General features: G+C 32.4%; 1 protein-coding gene across 1 annotated transcript; it reads left to right on the top strand.

The window, feature by feature from the left end:
• The first annotated feature begins 294 nt into the window (after positions 1–294).
• Positions 295–15280, top strand: LOC130805925 (uncharacterized). Its single transcript, XM_057670764.1, has 6 exons — positions 295–455; positions 561–614; positions 2224–2297; positions 4251–4368; positions 4958–5016; positions 15053–15280. The coding sequence occupies exons 1-6, from the start codon at positions 348–350 to the stop codon at positions 15129–15131; spliced, it is 492 nt and encodes a 163-aa protein (XP_057526747.1). The 5' UTR covers positions 295–347; the 3' UTR covers positions 15132–15280.
• The last annotated feature ends 1410 nt before the right edge of the window (positions 15281–16690 follow it).

The following is a 16690-nucleotide window of genomic DNA, read 5'->3' as shown; positions in this document are numbered from 1 at the left end:
CTCACATTCTACCGTAAAAAGGTGATTTATTAACCTCACAAATAACCGTTATTTACTAAAACCTTATCGACCACAACTAATAAAAAAATATTTTTATAAAATTAGTGAAAATCATGTGAGAACTATAAGAAATATAAAAATAATAAATTTAATTTAATACTCCCTTCTATTTATAAATATAAATTAATAATAAAATACAAATAAATAATAAGAGATAAATAATGAGTAAAAAGCAAATGGCATATGCAGCGGAGACTAGGAGCGAGAGGTAATAATAAAATCCAATTTAATAAAATGGGAAAGAGGAACTATTGCAATCGGTCCACTTCTAAGATCACTGAAACAAAATGTGGAAATCCATTTTAGGGAGAGACGATGATGAAGATAGAGATGAAGATTTCTTCAACAACCAAACCAATGATGGTCAAAACCACTGCGCTCTCTCCTACACCAAGGTTTTTCTTCCCCATATCTACATTCATCATCTTTTTTCTCAGTTCCCCTTCTGTTTTTCTTTTTTAATCAATGATTTTGATTGTAAATTCCATTTCTTTTCTCAGAGACTGTATGGGTTTGCTGCTTGTTTGATCTCTGGCCTTCTGTTCATATTTCTTGTATGTATTTCCCTTCTAATCTTATTTTTCAAGATATTGGATTTATCTTCCTTTTTTTTTTTGTTTTCCCAATTGTTGATTTTGCTTCCATATGCACTATTTTTGGGAGTTAATATCTTCTGTTTTCTAAGAATTGGATCATGGGTTCGTGTTTGTTGAAGACAAATACTTGTGGGAATTTGTGGGTAGAAACTAGAAATTGATGATCATTCATCATTTGATTATAATATGGGTTGATGTTGATAGGATTTTAAATCTTGAAATAATAGGTTACATTTGACATTGGTGATAATGAATTGTCACAATGACACTATACTAAACTGATAATGTATCACTGTGGCTGTGAATTTCGGTAATTGAAATATTGTAAATCTTTTGTTGATTTTCCGGGACCTATAATAGTGTGAGGACATATTCATCATGATATTGTTGATAGAGAGATACAATTTGATGAAAGTGTTTTCTAAGATATGTTCACCATTGATATTCTTACTTGGGATTGCAAATTTAGTAAGCTGCTTGCATAGTTGCATCATCATTTTCTAAATAGATTATTGGTAAAGTATCGGCAGTCCTAGCTACTCATTCGTTAGTGTAAATTGACTCATTCTTATGTATGCTGTATAGTTAGCAATCATGTACGGAAAGGGTGGGAGTGAATGAGAGGAAAGGGGAAGACATAGAAGCAAACGGGAGAGGAGGAGTGTACTTAAGACGAAAAATTTTGTGCAAAATAAGTAGTGCAAGCCATGGCGATAATTTTTGGCTAGTTTGAGAAGTAATATGCTCTTTTGCAATTGTATAAAATGAACGAATAAATTGGCCGACACTTACTGTGGATATTTTTTTCATCAAGTGCAATTGTGCATGTCAAGGATGTACACCATTCTTGTGTTTTATTGTGTTTGTTATCAAAGAATATATGGATACCAGGTATTTCATCGCATTTGAAGGTGTTATGATCTTCTGCCAACATATGTGCATTGTCATCTTTACAAAAATTTACAATCGCGTAATTGTAGAGTGAACGTTATAGCACTAAATTAACAAGTTATTGGTTAAAAGTTTTAGATGCCATAGTGATTGAATTTATTATTCAGGCATAAATACTTACATGGTGCTTCATAAATCATTGATACATTAACAAGGAGAGTAAATTAAAAGAAAGACGAAAAACGAGTTTATTGTTTATAGTTGCCAACTTCATCGTATTAATGTGAATTAGTAACTTTTTTGTTTTCTACAATTTCATTATTAACATCTTATGCCAACTTTGGTCCGCCGTTGCTCTCTTTTGTATACACAATGTTCTTTGTTTAAGGTTCTAGACTATCTAAAGATTAATTGGTCTTCGTCTCTCAATGCATGATAATAGAAATTTTTAGTAAATAAATCTAACGTCTCTTTCTAAAATGAGTAGATAATTAAATGAAGGCAAGAAATATGATGTGTTGTCATTTAAATATTGTACTATTTTTATACTATAAATAGAAAATTTTTATGTCATCGATAATATGAATGTGTACTCGATAAGTGAATGTAGTTGTTAATATACTTTATACGCAACATGTGGTTTGTCTAAACTTTTTTCTTATGAACATTTTTTCAGTCAATGGTGGTCTTCATAAAACCTATCAAGTTTGCGCTTCTTTTTACGTTTGGGAATATGTTGGCTGTTGGAAGGTAAACATGTTTGTCCATCATTTGATACCCAACTAGTTGTTCTTCTATGGATCCTTGAATTGTCTATGACAAAATGTGCTTTTTCTATTCATTTTTTTTATCCTAGTGAGTCCACCATGCATATTTTAGTTATTGTCTATGTCGATGTATGCATAAAATCTCTTTGTCCTTTTTATAGTCACTATTTTCATTTTTGTTCATCTCTTTTTATTATCCCTATTGAAATATTTCCTTATTTGACACATCTTTTTCTTCTTTATAACCACACTCTCCACCTTGACTCTCATTCTTTATTTCACCAACCTTTGTTTATTATGTCGCACTTCTTTCTTGATATATGTAGGACAAATAAAAAGAGATGAAGGAGTTTGTATCATAGTCAAGAAAAAGTGTTAGGTTTTAGTGACACCGGAGTGTTTAACACTTGTAAGAGAACTTTAGGGTTTGATTGATTGTAGTTGTCTTATTTTTCTCATAAATTAGAATGTTTTGTCAAAAATTTAAATTTTTCATTTTTAATATGATGGAAAAATTAAGAAAAAACCACCTCATATATATCCAAATTTGTGACCAGTTACCTTATGATGTGAAAGTGCGGTAACAATCATGATCTCGGTAATAGAACGGTGATGCAGTTTCAGGAGTGATGCGGCTATTAAAACGTCTAAATGTCGTTCAACCCATGAGATATCTTGTGATATAACCCAAACGCGTGTTTTTTACACCTTTACAACTTGGAAATTATCGATTCATTTTTTGGAAAACCTTTACAATGCGGCCTTGATTTTACTCTATGCCATAGATAAACTTATTTTTCACAATTTCCTTAATCACATGTTTTTTGCTAATCAACACCATGTAAAATTTTGGGCGTTTTTTAGTTTGGAGAAGATTAAATATTAGGTGTGGCTCACACCTTAATGGATTATATTTCGTTTTCTATTAAAGTTTGTTGGAGATAAACATTAAGTGGTATTAATGGAGGAAGATAAAAAGTTAGAACTCAAGGGAGTCTAAAAAGTGGGTGTGGAAAACCGAATATGACCTGAAACTCTAAAAGGTAAGAGTGAAAAAAGATATGAAAGATTTAGAATTACAGGTTGAGATGGTAGAAAATTGAATTGAATGCAAAAGAATATTTTGTATGGCCGATTAGTTCATGTTGTCAATCCCAATTTTTAGTGATGTAGGCTTTGGTATTGTTGTTTTTTGCAATTTTCTCAATATGAAGTAATATGTATGAGATTAAATAGTGTTAGATGTTTAGGTTAATTATTTTTAGTGTCGTGTTTACTTTTTTAACAAGTTCATAATTGTATATCCCTCAAATGTCATCATTAATATGCTATTTTTGGTTTTATTTTTTATCCAATAAATCATTAGAGCTTTTTTTTCATACTTAAATTTTTAGTATATATTTTACACATTCTTGTTGTTGAACTATAAACCTATAAGCTTGAGACTAGGTGTTCATGTCCCATTTGCTCCTACTTCTATGACTAGGGCTTTGTTAGCACAGCCCTTAGTCAATACATTTTTGGGTCTTCTTTCCTTTTAAACAAAGGATGAAGAAGTTCTTAGTTTGCTGCACAATAATGGGTCGCTTTAGGTTTCACCTTCCATAACCTATCTTTTGATTTTGCTAGCACTACAATGACTTTGAGCATATGCTGCGTATTGTCAATTCTTAACCATTTGTCTTTATAACTTCCATGTAAAATGTTATGTTTAATAGTGAAGAGTGTTTGCACTTTTGTAATAACCAACATTAATTCTATGAAATGCATAAATAGCTATTGATTGAAGAAGTTACAAGTCTTGTAACTATTGTAGGATTTATGATGTAGCTATTACTAAATGAACCTTTTAGGAGACCCATGTTTGTTATATTCCCTTTTTCTAAATTATTCAGCACATAGCATGATTTTTATATTACGTTTCTTTGTGTGGCAGTACAGCCTTCCTCATTGGACTGGTTGAGCAACTAAGAAAGATGTTTGATCCTATCCGCATTTATGCAACTGCAGTATACCTGGGTTGTGCCGTTTTGGCTCTTATATGTGCTGTTTTGGTAGGCCTACTTTTTATCTACTAGGAATCTATTTTCTGTAGTTTGTTGACTTGATCAAGCATGTTTAAGTGACAATTTGTGAAGTTGCTCATCAAAAACCTTGTAATATGAAATGCTTATTGATTCTTTTGAAAGATAGACTCGAGGGTGAAATGTGAATCGAAATTATGAACATCATTTAACTGTAGCTGAGTGATTATTTGTTTCCTTCAAAACCCGTACGCAAATTTGCTATTCAAGCTCTAGCTTTTTTCTTTTTCTTTCCTTTTGCTGAAAATTACAGAAGCCTTTGTTATTCAAGATAAATAGCTTGTGAGTCAGTACAAAGATACAACTTTTAGTCTTTTTTGAATACGTCTTGTGATCTACTGTCATGTTTTTCCTTTTTTGAATAGTTTTTTGTGGCATTGTGACAAATCTGAGCATATTTTGATGGTTCTTATGCAACAACTATGCTATAGCCTTGACCCCAAAAGATGAGATCTAGTACATGGATCAAAAGTTTAATATTTTGTGGCTGCTACAATTTGTTGAAGGCTTTATTATAGTCTGATATTGGCCATTTTGTTTCCTTGTTCTGATTTTGCAGATCCACAGCAAGATTTTGACCATACTTGCTATGATATGTGAAATATGTGCTCTCATTTGGTGAGTTCACTTATGCACTTTTATTAAGGCTTTATCTTTTGTGTTCTCTTAATTTGTGCATCCACATATATGGTAACCTCCATAGAACTTGCAATAGTAGATATGTGAAATATGTGCTCTCGATTTTGCAACTGTTACTGGGTCTGTGTTCGCATTTACTAAGTTAGCTGTTGACAATTGTTCTGATGTCCACGTGCTCATTCACACGAAGAGATGCTTCTGAGAAGATTAAGTTGTAAGAGTTTATCATAGCCCTTTCCCGATTAATGTTTTTAGGCTTCCCGAAGGTTCCTCACTAAATCTTCGAGGTCGAACTGTGTGATTAAGATTTCAAGAAGATCGTCTTTTAGATGGATTTGTGCTGAGCTTGATAGGTTTTAGTGGACTTTTCTTTTTAATTTTGCTTTGTTGTGTAGATTTTTCTGTAAGGTAGACTTTCTTCCTCCATAAGATAAATATAATTTTTTATAATCCCCTAGCGGCTCGTTTGGTTGGTGGTATTAAATGGTGGTAATGGGAATAATAAAATTTCATCAAAAGTTCCATCTCATTACCATGGTGATGAAACTTTGATCACAAAAATGTTTTTGTTTATAAATTTCCATTACTAGCTAGTACCACCTCTTCCAATGGTAATGCGTTGGAATGAATTTTATGAAGAAAATGAGATAACTAAATGTAATACCCCTGAATTTCCGACCCTCTAAACGGAACCAAAACCGCAAGGGAACGGAGGAAATTCGGGTCTTACATTGTAAATAAAATATAGAAAAGGAAATAAAGAAAAGGAAAAGAAAAGGTTACGTTTGATTGATTTAATTAGAGTGATTATAGAAAAACTTCCAAACAAAATCGTGCGGAAATTTCGGCAGCATCTGCCTTGAAATTGGACGCACCAAAAGAAAATAAACGCGCACTAAAACATAATCAAGAAGAGGCAACATCGGCCTTGTAACAAAATATCACGGTGGAATGTTCATCGCCTAATCCTCTGTTGACATGCTAAGCATGGATCGTGGTTCCAAAGTAAATGCTTGAGTTTGAAGAAAGAAAAAGAACGATAACTATTTAAATCATACAAACCACAATAACAACACTGCGGAGATAACTTATACAAAAAAGGAGGACATGTGCCTCAAACTCAAAACATAAACAACCTGAATGAAAATATACTACAGGTAAAGTCAAAACAATAAAATTATTGCACACTTCAAGACTCTCACTCATTCCCCCCGTATGCAATGCATAGAAGCTCCATCACCTGCAATGTCTGTCTATGATGTCCCCGCTGCTCAACGTAAGATCATAGACCAACGCGTCTTAGCAGGGCCTTCAAAGACGAGCCATCAACAATGAAAACAAACAGTACACGTCACTAACTAACAACATGTTATATATATGACCAACAATCAATATCCACATAACAAGATAAAGGAGGCATTCCACTATGTAAGTATCAACTCTAACTATTTCTCATTTCGATGTACTTCTCAAAATGCCTTCACCATTTTCCTTCTCTTGTTTGATTTCACATTTTCTCTTATGTGACAAGAGGCCATCATATTGGGGTTTGCAAGACCCACATGGCAACACCTCAACCAAGGACGGTGACGGCCATGCCGGCGCCCAATGCAAAGTATGATTATACCCCCGTACAACAACCATATACAGATGATCCATGCCTCCGGAAATTAAACCAACTGGGGTACCAATCCAGTGAAGTAACAATAAACAATCAACTTAATATCTCATCAATAAGGGACTCATCCCCATTCATAAACATAATTCAAAACTTATCAATAAGGAATCATTCCCATTCCATCTCATATAATCCAACATTCCACTCTCGCAACATCAAAACCCATTCTCTACCATCTCTACAAATTGATCCACACTCGAAACAATAATTTAATAATGTTTAATAGCAAATCATAGTCAACATAACTCATATAATATTGTACGCAAAGAAAACATATTCAAGATGCATGCAAGAGTTAGCTACTGCGTGTACTTACCTGCAACTGCAAAATAACAAGTCGCAACAATCACTTCGAAGGAGGTTCTTACGCCCCTCTTATGAACTGGGCACCTATACACGTTTAAAGCAAGACTAGTAAGTCTACTCGACTTCCTTTAGGAGCTAGTTGCTCTACTATGTACCCTACTTCGATCCTTACAAGCCACAACTCATATGAATATGCAATCTAATCATACACACATGTTTACTCACAAACAATGTCATCAATCAATCTAACTATAACATTAGTTTCCATTAAATTCTACAACAAGGCATGTTCAAGGGGAAAAATTCAATTTATATACTTTTGCAATAAAACAAGAATATGTAGCCTTAATCGTATAATGTAGTGTATTACACTCGATTTCAATGCATGATGATAATGATTTTCAATCAAATTTGTTGCATTTCTCAAGGTTTGAGGTGACAAAGTATAACAAAATAAAGTAATTAGTAGCTTAGACATCTCAAAACCATACAAGAAATTAGTTGGCAACAATTGCATGCTAACCACATCAATTACACATTAACCATGTTTCTACAATTACAATGACAACAGTTAATCACCGCTAGCGACACATGATACAAAAATTCTTTATTAGTAATTTTATTCAATAATTCTTTATATATAATTTTATCAATAATTCTTTATTAGTAATTTTATCACTAATTCTTTATTAGTAGTTTTATCACTAATTCTTATCACCACCAAACCAACAACAATAATCACATTCACCACCATTAGCATAATAATATATTTAACTATTAAAAGTGACCAACAACCTTAACTATTTTTAATCATCAAAACCACCATTATTAATCAAAAATAACACTTATCAAAAGCTTTTATAAATTTGTCCCAATATCACAAAATCACCAAAATACATAAAAGTAGTACATACTACCTTCATTTCAACCTTAACTTATTCATCTTCAAATCTCACTTCTAACACTTACCCATTACAAATTCTATCAAGATATAAACTAATTTAAACTAAGATTTATGAATTTACCCAAAACCTTAAAGATTAAAGGCACTAATTTTAAATAAGGATGAAAAAGCTCACAAAAATAGAGGAGAGAGAGGAGAGCCGTGTAGGGACAGCCGGCTGGTGGGCGGTGGTGCGGCTGCCGGCGGTGCAACTGGGTGGTTTTGTTGTGATGGGTGAATTTCTTGAGGGAGAGTAAGGGTTTAAGGAAGAAGAAGAGATTGGAGGGAGGTAGGATTAAAAATGTGAAGTGGGTTGTTTGAGGGAGTAATTAAATTTTAAAATCCTACCCATACCTTACTTGGGTATATTATCTACAAGACCCAATAAAAATAATAAATGATCTTAGCCTATACTTAAATTTATTTTAATAATAATAATAATAATCAAAATTATAATAATAATAATTATTGACTACTTAAATAAAAAAAATTTTAAAAATGTATATATCTAAAGGTTAATTCAATTATTCGATAATGAATATATTAAAATCATTTTTTCAAATCATTTAAAATATAATATTGACATAATAAATTATGGGGTGTTACACACTACCACCCCTTAAAAGAAGTTTCGTCCCCGAAACTAGAACATAAAAGACTTTAAACATGAAAATTTACTAGTCAATCCTCTCGAGTTGGCTCCATTTGGCACATTATGCCCGCTAAACCATCATCAAAGACAACTTTGATTGTCATAAAAACACACAATCATGACTTCATTATCATTGTTTTCTAAAAACTAACTTCATTATACATACAAGATTGCATTCAAATACGCAATAGAACTCAAATTTTCAACAGCAAGCATGCAATAATTGCAATAATACACAATTTAAACAAGAGTAAATTACAAAAAACTACCTATTCTATAGCACCTTTGCAAAAAACTACCTAATCTAATTTTTTTTGCAAAAAACCACCTTACATGATATTATTGTTTGCAAAAGACTACCACTTGACGGAATCAGTTAGTTAACCGTCAAGTGGGTCTTTGACCTTGCACATGACAGGCACGTGATCTCCGCTTGGCATTATCAATTTGATCCTTGTATTTTTTTTAAATATTTTTAAAATAAAACAAATATTTTAATAAAAAAAATAAAAATAAAATAAAACAGCACTAAAATTGACATTCATGGATTATAGAGATCTAACTAATTTTTTCCATGAACACTACAAATTACATCCTCAAAAACTATTTTACAAAATAACAAAAACTCAAAATCCAGGCTAGAGGATGTTTATCAAAAAACATTAAAAAAAAATCTCTAATCTTCTACTGATCTTCTCCCTCAACCAAAACACAGTTCATCCAAAATCCACTAAATATCAACTCATAAATCAACATCACAAAACCAAACACGGTATTACCTAATTTTACTAATCTCTCTACGAACCAAAACAAGCCAATTTGAGACCATAATTTTTTAGCAAACTGCGATTCAAGCAACCTTAAGCAAAAATTAATTTATTGTTTAGGAAAAATAATTAGAATAGTGTATTTTCCCAAATTTCCCGAAAATTTCCTCAAATTCAACTAAATTAGGAAGTGGAAAAGAAGAAAAAGGGGTGAAAATTAATGTTAGAGTATTAGATTCTGCACTATCCTCCCCAAATTCCCTAAAAGTTTCCTCAAATTTGAAGTTATGAAAATAATTACTCTAACATTTACCACAAAAATGAAGAACTCAATCTTTGAAATTTATCAACCACACTTATCAACTTTGGGATTTCCTGTTGAAGAAGATAAAAGCATGATGTAAAGGAAGAGATTAATGGAAGTACAATAAAAGAAAGAAAAGAAGAATTAAGAAGACAATGTATGTAGGGAATTTGAGGTAAATAAAGAAAAATAATTGCGGAAATGGTAGATTTAATGAAGTCACGTGCCTTTCACGTGCAAGGTCAAAGACCCACTTGACGGTCAACTAACTGATTCCGTCAAGCGGTAGTCTTTTGCAAACAAAAATATCATATAAGGTAGTTTTTTGCAAAAGATGTTATAGAATTCGTAGTTTTTTGTAATTTTTCCTTTAAACAATAAAAATGCATGAAAACGCGCGAAATTTATCACATTCTACCCCCCTTAAAAGACAAGTTACGACCCCGTAACTAAACTAGCCTCGGTAAAAAGGTGTGGATATTTCTCGCGTATATGAACTTTAACCACGTTACCAAACTTTTTTTTTTTCTTTTTTTTCCTTGTACTTACTTTAGTATTCTAGGGTCTCGCTAATTTTCTTCTCATATGACAAGTTTTCGTCAAGGTGTAACAGTTCAAGACCTAATACATGTGACTTATCAGGAATATATCGTTTAATTTGCAAAATATGAAATACATCATGGACTTTCGTTAACTTATTTGCCACATGAGTCTATAGACAACTTTTCAACCTTTCACTGTGACTTCATACGATTCAATAAACCTCGAGCTCAACTTGTCGTTCTTGCTAAATCTCATGATTGGTTCCATCAGAGAACCCATCAATAGTACATATTATCCCACATGAAAACTCATATGGTCTTCTTTTTAGTTCTGCTTAAGAATTTCGTTAATCATTTTCACATGTTCGATAATCTCCAATAGCATAGCCGATCTAAAGTGATGGACACACTAAAATCATCTCAGCATACTGGGCTGCGATATCAACAACCTTATAAAGCCTCAAATGCCTTCATTTGAGCTTTTGCTTGCGCTACAACGTGTATGGGACTCACAAACATATTTCATTTTTTTTTTGCATAATAATATTATAAAATAATGTTCAAGTCCTCTAAAACCAAATAGATAATTATAAAGTTCAATTCGATTTACTTGCTTAATCGTATCCTTAAACATAAGTGATACAAAAATGTCAAATTTAATCAAATCATTCAACGCTTTAGGTTTCACACCAATTAATAATGTCATAAAACATTAAAATATGAGAACTTCTACCATTCATCTCATGATAGTAATTCTTGTAACCGACCTTTTGCTTTTTGATTTCCCTCACACCTTTACCTACAACATTGAATCAGTTTTGATCCATCACATTTGTATAAGTTACCAAATTATCTAAAAGTCAACTCAATGACTAATAATCACCTTGTTTACCCAATATCATTGGTAAGCAACTCACTTAAATTTCATTTAATTTTTAATTTTAAATATAAATTTTTTTAATCATAATTTACGTTTTCACTTACTAAGTTTTGTGGTACCTAAACCTTAAATCCTCTTCTTCTTGAATATTGGTTAAGTTTCACTCTTTTCGTACTTTTTACTTTGACTTTTAAATTCGTCTTTTAATCTTTGATTTTCTTGAACTTCTCGATTGCCCTTACTTAAAAAAAATACATAAACTTGCCAATTTTGTCATACTTCTTCTTTCTTCTTTTTTTAATCATCTTAATCGAAGCAACAATCTTTCTATTTACCTTTGAATCATTGCACCGTCCACCTTGTCATATATACATCAATTTTATTCTATATATAATGTAAAATTTCTCATTGATACGTAATAATAAGATATGTAGCCCATTGATTTTACATTAGCTAATACAACACCTTAGATCATTCTTATTTAGGATATTATCAATGGTACCCTTGTACTATAGCAAAATATCAATGGTACCCCAGTTAATTTCAATGGTACCCTCCAAGTATATGCTAATTACAACCGTGACACTATTAATCATTTTTCCGTTAAATGCCTGTTAAATCTCGAATTTGACCTAACCATGGTTAGTTTCTTCTTCTTCCCTTTTCCTTTTCTTCTTCCTGGTCTCCTTCCATGGCTGCTTCAAGTTTCAGAGACATTCAAGAAGATCAACAAATGTAAGCAACTTACATTGGCTAATCTCAGGTGGGATTTCACCAGACAACAAATTATTAGACAAATCCATGGATTATCTGTTTCTGGGAAACCCCATTTAAAAGATTATCTTGAAGCTCAACTTGGGTAAGTTTAGGAAGACCAAACCCTTAGGAATAGACCCATTTAAGAAATTCCCCCATTCTAATCCTTGCAAGAGATTTACAGCTTCCTAAACTCTCAGGAATTGGACCAAGCAAGAAATTCCCTAATGTAAGCAGAGTTTGAAGCTTTCCTCCATTACAAAGATCTGAAGGTAAACTTCTAGTAAGTTTATTAGAAGAAAGGTCTAGAAGCTGTAAGTTTCCATTACTCGCCAACTTTTCAGGCACACTCCCGGTAAAATTATTCTCCCATAACTGAAGAACTTCCAATAAAGGCAAATCTCCAATAAACTCAGGAATACCCCCATGTAATTTGTTTCTAAAAAGATTCAAAAGGGTCAAATTTTTAAGGAGAGAAAAGGACTCAGGAATCTCACCAGACAACAAATTATTAGACAAACCCATGGATTTCAAACTACTTAATGACCCTAATTCAGAAGGAAGTGACCCAGAAAGTGTATTTACTTGTAGAAATAAAGTATCAAGTTTTTGAAGTTTCCCTAATTCTTTTGGAATTTCCCCAGATAACCCATAATTAGCACCATCAAAACGCACTAATTCAGTCAAATTCCCAATTTCTAGAGGAATCCCACCTGAATATCCATTATAGTACCCAATATAAAGCTCCTTAAGTGAACTCAAGTTCCCAATCTCTGCAGGAATGTTACCTTGAAGTTCATTACCAGACACAGCAAGATACTCAAGTTTTTTCCCATCTACCATACTCCACCGGAATCTCACCGGAAAAATAGTTCCCACCCAGATGAAGATGTCGGAGCTCCGGCATTTCAATAACACTTAAAGGAAAAGGAAGAACCCCAGTTTGAGCTTCTTGAATGTCTCTGAAACTTGAAGCAGCCATGGAAGAAGAGCCGGAAGAGGAAAGGAAAAAGGGAAAAAGAAGAAACTAACCATGGTTAGGTTAAATTCAAAATTTAACGGATATTTAACGGAAAAATCATTAATAGTGTCACGGTTGTAATTAGCATATACTTGGGGGTACCATTGAAATTAACTGGGGTACCATTGATATTTTGCTATAGTACAGGGGTACCATTGATAATATCCCTTCTTATTTTTAGAAAACTCTTTATCACTAACAACCTCTTTTAATTTGATCTGTGCAAGGATATTGTTCTTCACTATTAACTCTCAATAATCATTCACTCCCTACTATACTTCTTATTTATTTATTTATTTATTTAGGTGCTTTAGATATAAGCTCTCCCCCAAACAGACCATTAGGCACTTAATTTCTTTAAAAAGCAACATTTCCAGTAATTACTCTTAAAATATCAATGAACTCTAAAACTATCACTATTCACAATCCATTACCCGAAACTCTATATCTCAAACATAATATATATAATGTGACAACCTCTATCTCTTTATCCTTTAAGAACGAGAGCACCCTTACATTAAATTACCAAACAACCTTTAAATACATTGAATTCTACGAGCGCCTTGCCTTTTATTTACACCCAATCATTACTGCAAAATTATCTAACCATAAGTCATAAGTAAAGAAACATATATGCCATCAAACTCTAAGTCTTAACCAAAAAGAATATATAAAAAAAATTCACAGTACACTAATACTACCTCTTAATGCAATGACTGGTATATAACATGAACTCAAAGTGCTATAGATCTAATGTCGGTCTATGTGACGACTTCATCCATAATCGAATATGTGTTGTAATATCGTTGGATATTTCTTGTATTGTTACATTTAATTAAATCTAATTATCGAAAACCAAAACCTTTCACCACATCCCAATTTGAAAACTTCCATAGACGTCCATTTAACGTTTTGGAACTTTCATTACCCAACTCTAGAATTTATTTTTGTTTTCTCTCCTGTGCGTATCATTTTTTTTTTGGTATATCAAAAAGCTCGATAAAAAGTGAGTCAAAAATTTCTTGCTCCAAACCAATACTTTAGACTTTAGCATACAAGAGACATTAGGGTGGTTATTTGTTAACAATACTTGGATATAAACTACTCTAGCTTACCACAAAGTACTCTTCATGTCTTCTCACAACTAGGAGAACTTGCTAATAAAGTTTCCTCCCTTGATACTAAAACAAACTTGCTAATAAAGTTTCCTCCCTTGGATATAACCGTTAAGTAGTCGTTATGTGATGTAACAACCTCATTGCAATCAAGAGTCAATCAGATTCAGAAACAATCTATTTGTTATTACAATGGTTAGGTTGCGTAAATCAAAACCCATACCCCACCTAGGCGAGAACCATTTAGGGGTGCTAGGGAAAAGCAATGTGTAGTAACTTTACGGCAGAATGGGGACAATAGGAGAATTGAGGAAAACATTAACTCGCTAAAGACAATGTGGTTTGCAAATGTATTTTTTGTATCACCATAAGTCCATAATACAAAAATACAGATTTGGTCGTAGTTGTGGTAACAGTTGTAAAACGGATTTAACAGTCCATGTGGATGGTTTTGCGGTTTTCTTGGCCTATATCTTTTATCAACCGAGCAACGTGAACTATGACCAGTCAAGATTGGGAGAAATTATATCAGACGCTTTAGTTCATCTTTTTGGTGTGATTCTACCTTCTATTAGACGTTGTAGTCCATTGTGGTTGGTAAGATGTCATTATTTGCAGATCAAGGAAATTTGGAGCACACCCTGAAATGCTCTTTCATGACTAGTTAAAAAGGAGACATCACCGATGTATCTCGTTTTTTTTTTTTGTATATTAATTCATAAAATCGGTAGTGTACATTAACGGAATGCTTGTATTACGCTTTTATCAGTTTCTAGTTGCGCTTCGCTTAAATAATCTTTTTGTTAATTTGTTCGATATTTCTAGTACAAGAGGTTAGGTTTGTAAAAGGTTTGCGTTTTGGCAATAGTTCAGTTATTTATCGATGGAAAACGAAAGAGTGTAGTGTTTGTAAACAAAGAAATTCTTTCCAAAGTCTAAATATTGCTTAGTGAAACAAGGCTTTTGAATACTGTCTTTTTGTTGCGCTTTACTTGGTCATGTTTTTACTTGAACCACAAAACTAACCATCTATCTTGTCTGGCTGTTTCAGGTACAGTCTAACCTATATCCCTTTCGCCAGACGAGTAGTTTCCGATGTGATGATCCGTCACTTTGACACCGAAATTTAGAACTCTCCACTTCACTATTCTCGTCGACATACATTTCTTTCCATACCCGATTTGTACATCGCGCTTCTATTCATTTTTTTCTTGTAACAACTCCCCAAGAAATGAAAAATGTCGACTTTACGATGATCAATCGAAACTATCAAAAGTTTCATTGTGCTTTATCAATACCGACCCTTCACCTCTGGAGTTGAAATGCATATAAGCTGTGATGTTGATTCTTACCAACTCTTTATTTGAGGCTGCACCACCTACCACAGATTGTATACCTTTGCTACTCTATCAAAAGTAGAGATGTTCATTAGGGTCATCAAATCGATTTTAAATCAGGTGTTTTGAGTCAATTTAATATTAGGTCTTGTGTCTATATTGATTTTTATATAATTTTAAATTCATTTCAATGTAAGGTCAAGTCAGATTCGAGTATAAGATTGGGTAAATATTATATCGTCGGGTCTGTTTTGAATGTTTGGTTGGGAGTAATATTTGCAATTGCGTGTCATATTTGCATTTCTCTAGTTACATCATTTTAAATATGAACCTAATTGATGTTTATTTCTCCATTTTTATTTGAACCTAATTGAGCATAATACATTACATCTATGCTAAGCATGAGGAGTAATATAATCTTAAATATGCGCTTGTTTTTCTCAACTAATTATTAAAGAAAATTTGAAAAAAATAAGATTATTAAACAACTTAATTCTAAAAATGAGCTTCATAAAAATTTATTTCCCAAAATAAGCGTCCGTACAACCGAGCCTAGCCTCGGGATAATTCGCTGTTATCAACAGCGAAAGATCCAAAAAAAAATTAAAGGTTAAAGTCGCTGTTACTAACAGCGACTGAATGAGTTGACCAGTCAACTTATTTCTGAATGAGTTGACCAGTCAACTTATTCAGTCGCTTTTAGTAACAGCGACTTTAACCTTTAATTTTTTTATTTTTTTTTGGAGAACTAAAGTAACCGTTGGTAATTTAGAAAAATAGCTGTTAGGAACGTGAAAATAGCCGTTGTAATGATGTTCTATAAATAGCTCCATCATTTCCCATACTTCATTATACCCATTTTGCATCATTCTTCTTCTTTTCAATCAATTTTTAAAGGTAACATAAGGTATTATGTTAGTTTTAATGTCAATTTATAAATGTTAATATTATTTTTGAAAGTTTACTTACGTTTGTATATTATATGTGTTATGTAGATGTCAAAGGAGCATTGTATTGAAGAGCTCTGTGATTGTGGTTATGAAGTTAAGATTAACAATCAACCATCATGTTCATAAATATATGACCACTATACAATTTAAATTCAACAACAAATTCTCGAACAAACAAAATTTAAAATAAAAACGTACCTCAATAAGCTGTAGATCAACAAAAATTAGTTAATTGCAAGCTTTTGAACCTACATTAATGTCAAAGTTGATTAAAATTCAGTAAAACCAAAATTGAAAAATAAACCCTGATTTTTCGAAAATATGAAAAAAACACAAAAACAAATACCTTAGGTCGATGTAGGAAGATTACAGAACTAATTAGTGGTACAAACTTCAAATTTG

Source organism: Amaranthus tricolor, chromosome 2, assembly GCF_026212465.1.
Source record: "Amaranthus tricolor cultivar Red isolate AtriRed21 chromosome 2, ASM2621246v1, whole genome shotgun sequence".
NCBI lineage: Eukaryota > Viridiplantae > Streptophyta > Magnoliopsida > Caryophyllales > Amaranthaceae > Amaranthus > Amaranthus tricolor.
The sequence above is the reverse complement of the archived record's forward strand: the minus strand, read 5'-3'. Positions and strand labels throughout refer to the sequence as shown.